We start from the raw sequence: 10,954 nt of genomic DNA, 5'->3' as shown, positions 1-10,954 counted from the left end.
ATTTTGATCATACAATTTTATTAAATGCTTGAATACGAATTCCAAAAAAACATCCATCCAATAACCACAATATGCATCATGACCGCTTAATATTACACCCGTTGGGCACATCAAATGACCTGGAAATATGCTGGAAAATTGTGCGTTGAAAAGAGTGGGAACCCTGAATTTCTATCCTGATAGTCTTTTGTATTATCCCTTTAACACCCCTTTAACCTCAATGACATCATTCTCCAGGAAGTGACATCATTTTGATGGGAAAACAACAGCACAATAAATGAGTAAGTATTCACCTTATTCAGCCCCGCCCATTTTCCACGCTCCGCTCTTCCGAATTTTGTCATCTAGCTTCCTGTTTGTATTGAAGCTACTGAGAAGAGTCGATCAAAATGGATTATGTGTGGGAGCACAGAAAGTATTTTTCACCAAGAGTTGATGGTGTGAGTCTCCAGCACCCCTTTACTGCGTGAAAATGCTCGTAAGGTGTTTTTTCTGTCACTAAAAAAAAAAATAGTTTTTTCCAACACCCGCGGAGGTCAATTGGACCTGGCAGATCACATTTGAACAGCTATGGCACACTGCACTTTTTCATGATGCAAGCGTTTAATTGTTATACGTGTAATTCTCATTTTTAGGTTTCAACGTAATAAGTTGTGTTAGAATGTGTAGTTGATATTAATTTTCCTACAGTGACGGCTCGTTTTATTTCACATGCAAGTTCAACATTAAATTCAATTACAATTGTACTTTTTTTTTTTTTAAATGTATTTGTCACCCTATATTTTTAGAGGCTTATGTGTGATTAAAATTGTTGTAAACGGAATATAAAATAAAACATACACTTTCACATGTGTATAAATATAGTCTCACCCCTTCAAAAGGCTCAAAAAAATCTGCTTACCTTAACTATAACGCCATGGGTGAATGACATGAGAAGATGGTCAAAGGTGTCTTACAGAGATATTTTTAATGATTTTGTGTTGTCTCTTGGAGTTTCATGAGCACAAAGGCACATCAGTACATCCATAGTGTGAAGGTAGGATCTTGTGTATTTATGAATGAAGTAGTCTTGTTATAAAATCTCCCCGGTCTGCTTCCAGTTGTTATGACATTCCCTGAACACTTTAAAATACTCATGATAGCTTTTGGCAACTCTATAACCTCGCTAGCTAATTACACTTTGACATCAACATCATAGATATCTATATAGATCTGCTAGAACGGAAGTTCCGAGACAACATTTTCAAGATGGCTGCACACTAGTTTCTCTGGCGCATAAGGTAAATAAGCAATGGAGTTCTGTGATGTGTTTTGGTATAAGTTGGTTTGACTAACACCCTGTCTACACCGGACGTGAGCGTTGCGTCACGTCAAAAACAATAGAACCTTTACCCAATTATAATCAATGATGCTGTCTACACTGGAAGCGTCAATTGCTGCATGTCCATTGAGCCGACAATAAATGGGTGTTGTGTTCCATCTTGCGCTACATGCGCTGGTGCTACAACACCAGTGAAACTGTTTAGAATGTTCGTGTCAACGCATCCAGCGTGGACATCCTCAAGTCGTTGCGGTGTGTCCGGTGTAGAGAGTATGTGCGTACCAAATGGTATAAATCACTCTCCGAAGGGCACTTTGAAGGGAGAACAATCATTATAGTCATGCTGTAACATCGCTTCAAACAGAATTTCCAATAAAAATGACTTAAAATGTGAGTTCCAAATGACCCTTATTTTAGAGCCCACACCTTTTAGCCTTTGAAAGCTCTCAGAGTGGATGGTAAAGTCTTCGAATGGAATAGGGCATAGGGATGATTACTTCGGAATGGAACGCACCCATTCCACCCTGTTTTAAATAAAAATACATAAATAGGTATGATACTATCATTTTTTTTTTTTTTTTCAAGTTTTATTGATTCCAAACTCAAATCAACACAAACAGCACATGAAAACACGGAATCAACTTTCATTAATATATGGAAAATGAACATCTAGGGTATAATGGGGCTAAAGGCACCCCTTAAGGAAATTTAATAATCTTTTTTCTGGTCACAAAATGTTTGTTTATTTATTTTTATTGAATATTGATAGAGCAACATAATTGGTGTGAAAATAAATAATAATGGAAGTTGTATCGATTCAAATTCTGTTTTTAAAAAAAGGTGGCGAGGGAGCCTTTTATCCCACACCTGGGGTAAAAGGCTCCCTCACTTGGGGTAAAAGGCCCCTAGGGGGTTTAAAGTGATATTTATAGTTATAGGGCACAATTTGTCAACGAATGCAAATAATTTTGAGATAGCAAGATGCTTTTTTGAGTAACAAATTTAGATGATGCTTACTCAAAATAACTATTTCAGGAAAAGTCAACCATTTCCTGTTAATTTCAAACATATTTGGCATTTTATTGCATCTCAAATATTCTATTAACAAACTAACCTCTATTATGATTGGATGAGTCAATGTGAGCCCACTTTGAAAAATGTTCATAACAAATCTATTCACCCCACTTTAAAAAAACAAACAAAAAAACAATGTGTTTAATAGGGGCCTTTAGCCCCTGCAACAGGGGGGCTTTTTACCCCAAATACTATCCTTTCACTTATTGGACAGTAATTGAGAAATGTTTGCTTTAATGACCTTAAACAAAACTGAAAATGATAAATAAATATTTTGCCTCTAAAGAATTAATTACAGGGATTTTCATTAGCTACATAAATTTGCAACATTTAAAAAAAAAAAATACAAAACATTTGATCAAATTGCCTCAAAATCAACATTTAGACACCACATGCAAAGATCTCATGGAAGAGGAAAATTTTGCAGTGCATAGTGACAAACATGTGTTTAGGAAAGTAGTGTGGTAGATTTTGATGCTATTTAGTGTTTTGTGTGAAAATAAAATCAATGGAGCCTTTTACCCTGTGGAGCCTTTAGCCCCCGTTGTGCCCTACTGCATAACAGGAATGACCCATATTGTACAACAATGTCAGAATAAAACACTCTTTTCTACGTGTAGTGGCATAGTAACAGCATGCCATCCATCTGCCCAAGTCAGATGACGTTTTTGCTTGTCAGTGGCCCATTTCTCCGGACATTTTTCCACAGTTTGTTTTTCTAGTTAAATCTATTTAACCCTCATGAGGGACAGGATACAGATAGAAAGGGATTATGTCTCCTACCAGATCCTCTCCTCTCAAAACTCTGTTTCCACTAAAGCAAACAGCTTTTGGAGATGCTCTACTCTGACATGGAGATAGCATCTTAAAAAAGTCATTCAGTTGGATAGAATGGAGCACAAGAGGAAGTTGTGTTATAGAGCAATGAGTTGTCAGCAGTCCCATGTCTGCAAGCTTTACCAACTCATAACTCAACGCACTGAGCCCTTTGTTGAGCCCACAATGACATAATTTATCACTAAATGTGAATGGGACCAACCACTAACCTTGGCTGGAACTTCCCAAGAAATGTTAAAGTCTTGGGAAAGACCATTGTTGTCATTGTGAAATATGTATGACAATTAAGCACATTAAAACATCCTTGTCTAATTCTAATTATCCCACAAAGGAAGAAAAATCTAATTCTTATTATTGTAATGTAGCAAAAATCACATTATTATTACTGTTAGGCAAAAGAAAAAAAAAACATTTTTATTACTGTAATGTGAAAATAAATATCTATTTAACCCTTAAAAAGGCAACGTGCACCACAAGATACATACTCTTTAGTTTCTTATAGTCAAGTCAAGTCAACCTTTATTTATAGAGCACATTTAAAAACAACAGAAGTTGACCCAAAGTGCTTTACAGATCAAACAAACAAAATGACAGAGTGATATAAAAACAGATTGATTTCAAATTAAATATAAAACATAATAAAATTAAAAAAATTAAATACAACATCATGTGTTTATCCATATCAAACTATTCAATGATCTATTCAAAAGCTACAGAATAAAAATATGTTTTTAAAGAAGATTTAAAAATGGCTAATGATGAAGCAGACCTCACATGGAAAGGGAGACTATTCCATAGATTAGGACCAATCACAGAAAAGGCACGGTCACCCTTAGATCTATGGCGGCAACGAGGAACCCTCAATAAAAGTTGATCAGAAGACCTGAGCGCTCTAGTGGGGGAGTAAGTGTGTAGAAGGTCACTGATATATTGGGGCACGAGAGAGTGCCCTGTAGACAAAAATCAGAGTTTTAAAATCGACCCTGAATTTCACAGGAAGCCAGTGTAGAGATGCTAAAACCAGGGAAATGTGATCCCTCTTTCTTGACCCTGTTAAAAGCCTAGCTGCCGCGTTTTGAACTAGCTGTAGGCGGGATAACGCAGTTTGGGGGAGACCAATGTACAATGAGTTACGATAGTCTCATTATTTTAGCCATAGATCTCAGGTGGAAAAAGCTAACATTGACAACAGCACTGATCTGCTTATTGAAAAATAACGAGGAGTCTAAAATCACTCCAAGACTCCTTACATGATACCCATTATAGGGGGTATGTGAAAGAGGTTCCCACCCAATCTTGTTATCATTTATCATAGTTGGGTCTGTTTTGAGTATGTGGGTCACATGACTTGGTTCAGATTTTCTGTGATCGTTAAGTCAGCCTGACCTAAAACCAACATGGCCGCCCATGGTGCAAGACATGCTGACTTTGTGATTATTAATTATAGATTAATATTACTTTTCTTCAGTAAAAACAAAATAAAACTGCTAATATTAATTACGAACATTTTCTTAAGATGCGGAATCCCCAGAGTGTGTATCCCCTGAGATACGTTTCCTGATTCAGGGAAGAAAAAAAGGTTAATCCACATTATTACACAAACACATTTATTACACTTACACAGGTCATACATGCAACCTTAAAGCTAAACTTTTCTCAGTTTTGTCACACACACACACACACACACACACACACACAGAGGTTTGTTTCACTATATTAGTGAGGACATCTCATAGACTTCCATTAATTTCATAGCTGGCTAAAGATATATTCTGTCCCCTAAACCTAACCCTCGCAGAAACCTGTGCATGCATGTTGATTTAAAGCTAAACGTGATTTGGCTGATTTATGAGCCTTTTTTTTTTTTTTTTTTTTTTTAACCTGTGAGGACCACCTAAAATGTCCTCACTAGTGGGTGGTTTCACTCTATTAGTGAGGACATTTTAAAAAATAAAAATACACTGGCACTCACAAGTATACACAAACCTGTACACACACATGTGTGATATGTTTTAAAATAAGAGGGGAAGTCGGAAACTCATAATTTTTTTGCAGCAAATAAAACAGAAATACTGATGACTTTGACTTTTTTTGTACCTTAATAGTGCAACGTATCCTGGGAGATGCAACTCATAAAATCCAAAATATATCAAAAATTCCTTTGGAAATCTGTTACTTAAGTCTAAATGAAATAAAAAGTGACATGAAATGATTGTTTGCTTAAGGGTTAAATTGTAAAGGATATGTGTGTTTCAGTAAAGCACAAGTACAAATTATAGTAGTAATTGATGTATTAATCTATAATTCATGCTGATTTACCTGATGCATTTCATTTTCTGCATTACAGTAATGAGTATTTAAGTGGGGGTGCAAATAATGTCACTTTGCACATAATCGTAATTGTCCAAAATTAGGCCTTATTTTTTTTTTTTATGCAAAATATAATTTCTTATTTTGTCTTTCTTTTGGTTTTGGGGTGAAATATGACCAGGCCATTTCTTCATGAGATTCACGCTTATCAAAAGGAAACAAAATAACTCTTTCCTCTTACCAAGCTTTCATGCTTACTTGAAATCAGTTCACTTTTATTATGACAATGACATTTTCCTCCCCAGACAACATGATTATTATATTGTTATTGGCGGTACGAGCCCCGTCAAGTGTACAGTGATTTTTTTGTTTTTACTTAAAATGTAATTCTCTTTAATTTTTCTTACAATCTCCTGTGGTTCACTGATGTCAGGTATGACTTTCAATCAAAAACTGCACTTGTGGTTGATGCCTCTTCATTAGTGGATTAAATCCATCTAGTAGCAATGGGGATTGAGGGATATCTGTTAGATTTAAAGAGACATCTCAAATGGAGCTCAATGTATGTTGAATTAAAAACAATTATTGAATAAAAACAGACCAACTGAGGTTGATTTCATTATTTTTCTTTTATAAGAAATCCCATTAAAATGCAGATGTTCCATGCAGCAATGAAAAGATTACATCTTTACAGAAACAAACGGTGGCCAGCTAGGAACAAAAAAGTTAAATAGTATCAGAGAGAACTGTATAACTAGAACGTTTTTTCATTCATGTCTTGTGCATTACAGAGGATATTATACCGATAATTTTTTTTTGTGCAGAATAAGGCAGAAAAAAAGTATGCAGCTTCCAAAACGCCCTTTATTTACATCAGTCCGCATGTCAATCAAATTTTCATTCAAGCTCCATTTTTCCCAAAGCACAAGAAATCATGCTGTCTGTTTCAGTATAAACATGAAGCAATATGTTGACAAAAGCTTTTATCATATACAGTATATCTCTAACTCATAATGGCTCTTTTTTCAGTTCTTTTCAGATAACTTGGTGAAAGGACAAATCTTAGCTTTGTAACCATCTTTGTCAACATTAAAGCGCATTAAAGACAATATTCTTTTCACATTGTACTGTATACCACACAATGTATTAATTGAACAATCCACATGTGACAGGTTGCGATAAAGACACATTTTATGAATAAACATGAATGGTGACCAGGAGCACCTTGAAATCGTAGTCTCTCTCGTCTCCCATGATTTGGCGGTAGGTGCATAGAAATGCAGAAAAGTAAACTATATAAAGAACAAAAGTGTAATATACAAATATATACTGTATATATATATATATATATATATATATATATATATATATATATATATATATATAGTATGAATTTAGCTACTGTACAATTTTAATGCATAGTGCTTTACAGGCTATTATGCGTAAATAAATTACAGAATATAAGCATCTTTCATACAGGCCTCCTGAGGTAAAAAATAAATAATACCCTTCATTCATTACAATGCCAAAAGGTCAGCGGGAATGTTGCAGGGCCAAGGCAGGGACGAGGGGTGAAGCGGGAATGGGGAAGCGTATGAAGTCTTTAGTTTGTACCAGAAACAGGCTAGATGTATTCACCTATAAACATTTAGAGCTGAAACTGTCTCAAGCACCATATACTGTATAACAAATTTTTACCAAAGTGTTAGCACATTGACAGTGAGACCACATAGAGAGAAGGCCAATTACCAGACATATGCACCAATCTAATCTCTACTGGAATACAACATGACTTATTCGATTATAAGATCCTTGATTATTTCAAATATTGGAAATTGGAATTTCTTCTGCCGTCAATGCCCATCCAAGAAATAATCATGTTTCCAATTTGGGCTACAGGGTTGTAAAAACCATTATAACTATGGGGTACATATCTCTCCCACTTTCAGAAATTTGTACAACACTATTTGGGAGATAATCATTGTATACTAAGAGTTTTGTTTTGCTTGGCTGCAGGGCAAAGAAAAATATAGTACTTGAATGTGAAAAGTAACTTAAAAGGTGAAATGTGCAATTTCTGCGCAACTAGCACGCTCATTCTAGGAACTGAGTGTGCAAGCGGTAATCCCAACACAGTGACAATTTAATTTCCATAAAGATGACCCAATCAAAAAAATGATTTTAGCTAGCCTCTTAACACTTTATTTTAAGAAAGGAAATGTCTGTTAAAAAATGTGGTTACTAGTTCCATATTTATTTATGCAAGCCAAATGACTGATGTCTGTCAATAACCTGTAATACAATCCCTGAGTCTCGTTCCAAACCCCAATGTTTCTCTTTTTTCCATGGTACACATGTTTTTTGTTTTTTTTTCCTACTGAAATTATTGTTAGGTTTGGATAAGGGGTTAGACTTTATGGTTAGGTTAAGGTTTGAGATTGGGGTCAAACGTAGGAAAAATCGTAATACAATTTTTCATTGGTTTGTTTATTTATCTCTATGGAAGTAAAAGTCCTATTGTTTTGAACAAGCCTCATATGATTTCTTATGATTTTGCCATCTTGTACTATGGCAAAATACTACGACTTGTCATAATACCAGGTTGGTAATCCTACTATGCCAAGTACCTACTTACGTTTGCCTTTCAGCAAATCAGTTAGGACTTCTAGGTGAACATCACATAATTAATATTCATGAGAAAAAAACATTTCTTTGTTAAAAGGAAAGGATTGTAAAGGATTGTTCCTTTACCCCTGGCTAGGAAGTTTTTCATTTGCAGAAAATCAATGCTTTAAAAATGCCCTAGAATTTGGCATGCAGTGAGAAGCTTCTGTTTCTATATCGGTATTAAGGATCCTTGTTGGTCCTGCCAGACTGAGGATTTGTCTCACCTCTCAACCGAGACACGTGGGGAGTGGCCCAGCCCGAGATGTCACACGGCTGAAAAAGTCAACATACCCACAGGGGACCTGAACAATCAATAAGCCATTGCCAGAATCATTCTTCTAGATACTGTGCTGGGCGGTTTCATATTTCATAGCATTTGAAACTCTATGTGGTCTCAATGTCTCCAAGAATACAAAAAATAATATAAAACACATATAACAATTCATGTTGCATGTAACTAGTGTACACAAGGTATAACAATACAAATACAAGTTACAGAGACAGTGACTCAAAGAGTTTAAACACTTAGTTTAACAAGCAGTTTTCTTTTAATTTTTTCCTTTTTTCCTTTTTTTTTTTTTTATTTATTTTTTTATGCATGTTTTTTTAAGCTAGCACCACCTGTACAAAAAATATGGAAATTTCTTTCCATAGCTTTCCATAGAAGATATTGAAGTGTTCACAAGGCACTTATTGTCTTTTTTGTTTTCTTTTTGTTTAACAAATGTATAATTTTTTCCAAACATGACAATACTATTCTTTTATTCACAGCAAGCGGGCAAACCATATTTGCAATTGATAAATCCAAAGTTTCAAAGTGCTCATTTTGATATCCTTTTTTTTTCTTTTTGCCAACTCTCCATGTCCAGCGTTCTTACCAACCCCCCACCCAAAAAAAAAACCACTTTAGAAAAATATTAAGCCTTTTGTATTTTCCCATTCATTTCAGCCATCATTGCAGAGATGAACTTTGTAACTTGCTCACAAACTCGCCCACGTAAGCCTTTTCAACTTCCCATTGTCCTTAATACTCCATGGTGAATCCTTTACCTTCGCCGACAGGTGATGTCAAAGCATGTGATCATCATTAGATGAGCTTTGCAGAAGTTGACCCGGTTCTCTAGTCGTTCCGTGACAAACTCAAGAGCTTCCAAGTACTCAAGAGAGTCCACTTCAAATGTCTGTTGAAGGTCAACTGCGAAAATAGAGGAAATTATTGTCTGACGGCTGACATAACTGTCATTAGTGTATAATAAACAGATGTTCAAAATGGGAAAACCCACCAAAGTCATAGTTTTTGTCTTCATAATGATGATGGTTAACAAGACATTTTATTATATTCAAGAATGGCCATCTTCACTTGAACAAAAAAAAAAGAAAAGAAAAAAAGCAGGACAATGAATTGCCTTTTGTATCAACTAGGGCTGGGAGATATCTCTTTTAATGAAATGATGGCTGGATGGATATTACTTGAGTAAGTGTAAATAACTTGAGTAAGTGTTTTGAATTAATTCATTAAAACCGACAGAAAAGATTCACGGAAACAAATTTAACATATCTTTCGCTACTGAAGTTTAAATCAGAGACACTATTAAAACGTCAATCTTAATGCTCTCACTTGCAAGTCACAAGACAAAGACTGCAAAATTAGTCTCATTAAACATTCTTTAGGAAACATAATGGTCAAATAAAAAGAGCATTAAAATCAGTGCAATACTGAAATGTTGCATTTTGTATTGTGCCTATACGATATATCGCCCAGCCCTAGTATCAACCCAAAGTGTTCAGCTCTTACTTACATTCACTGGTCCATTTCTCTGGCTCCAGCATTAGATGTTGTTTGGTCTGCTCCAGCTCTTTTTTCAGCCAGTCATACTTGGCCCGCACCTCGGAGATCCTCTGTTGGCGATGCTCCAAGATCTTCAGTTTGGCACTAAAGTACACCACTTCCTGAGATCCAAAGTAAAGTAAGTAAATGATACATCCACCTTATGCACAGTTGAGGGAAGTGCTCTAAAATCACATAGGTGCTCACGTTTCTTACCTTATTGCCCACTATCCGTCTTCTCTGGAGACGTTCAACATCATCAATCTCATAAACTTTGATCTCGAAGGGTTCGGCGAGACCCCTTTGTGTAGGCCGTAGGGGGCCGTCCACCCAGCGTACCCCTGGACTAATGACAGGCTTTCTCACAGGAGAGGAGGTATCCAGGGTGAGATTAGGGATTAGTCGCCGCCTCTGGGTCCCTAGGGTCGAAATAAAATCAAGTGTGTAAGATCAAAGAGAAGGTTTATTCTTATATAGCCTACAGTACATTATGTGCTTTCAGCCTATACAGTATATACAGTATATACAGTATAGATAGGCGAGGGACCAAAATATCTCATATTTTTTTTGCTTGGGCCAATATGCAACCCCGTTAGCAACAGTATAACAATGCACTAAAAATCCACTCAGAACACATTAGCAATGGCATGCCAGACTACTTACAGGGAATGTCTCCCTGAAGCAAACTATTTTTAAGTACACAGTGGATATAGCTTAAGGATCAACCCCTTGTGGAATTCGAACCTGTAACATTTTAGTTACCAGCTGCAAAAATCAAATAATTGTTATTAAAAAAGGAGGCTTGGTGAGTAGCATAAAAAGTGACCGAGGGCAAAGTATATCACAGTGCCAAGCCAGAGTTTGCCCTACACTGGGCTGCACTGCTGCCAGTTCAGTGTTGGATTATAGTCAGCCTG

At 35.9% G+C, this 10,954-nt stretch overlaps 1 protein-coding gene across 2 annotated transcripts in view; it reads right to left on the bottom strand.

The window, feature by feature from the left end:
• Positions 1 to 6,158: 6,158 nt before the first annotated feature.
• Positions 6,159 to 10,954, bottom strand: part of kif26ba (kinesin family member 26Ba) — a 148,768-nt gene continuing 143,972 nt past the window's right edge. For both annotated transcript variants that reach the window (XM_051647032.1, XM_051647033.1), the window contains exons 13-15: positions 10,254 to 10,456; positions 10,009 to 10,159; positions 6,159 to 9,404 (exon numbers count right to left, since the gene is read on the bottom strand). In XM_051647032.1, coding sequence (XP_051502992.1) covers positions 9,256 to 9,404; positions 10,009 to 10,159; positions 10,254 to 10,456 — 503 coding nt within the window. In that variant the 3' untranslated portion in view covers positions 6,159 to 9,255. The remainder of the gene's footprint in view (positions 9,405 to 10,008; positions 10,160 to 10,253; positions 10,457 to 10,954) is intronic.

The sequence above is a fragment of the Myxocyprinus asiaticus genome, chromosome 20 (assembly GCF_019703515.2).
Source record: "Myxocyprinus asiaticus isolate MX2 ecotype Aquarium Trade chromosome 20, UBuf_Myxa_2, whole genome shotgun sequence".
In the NCBI taxonomy this organism is placed as follows: Eukaryota; Metazoa; Chordata; class Actinopteri; order Cypriniformes; family Catostomidae; genus Myxocyprinus; species Myxocyprinus asiaticus.
Note: the sequence above shows the minus strand (reverse complement) of the source record. Positions and strands in the feature narration are given on the sequence as shown.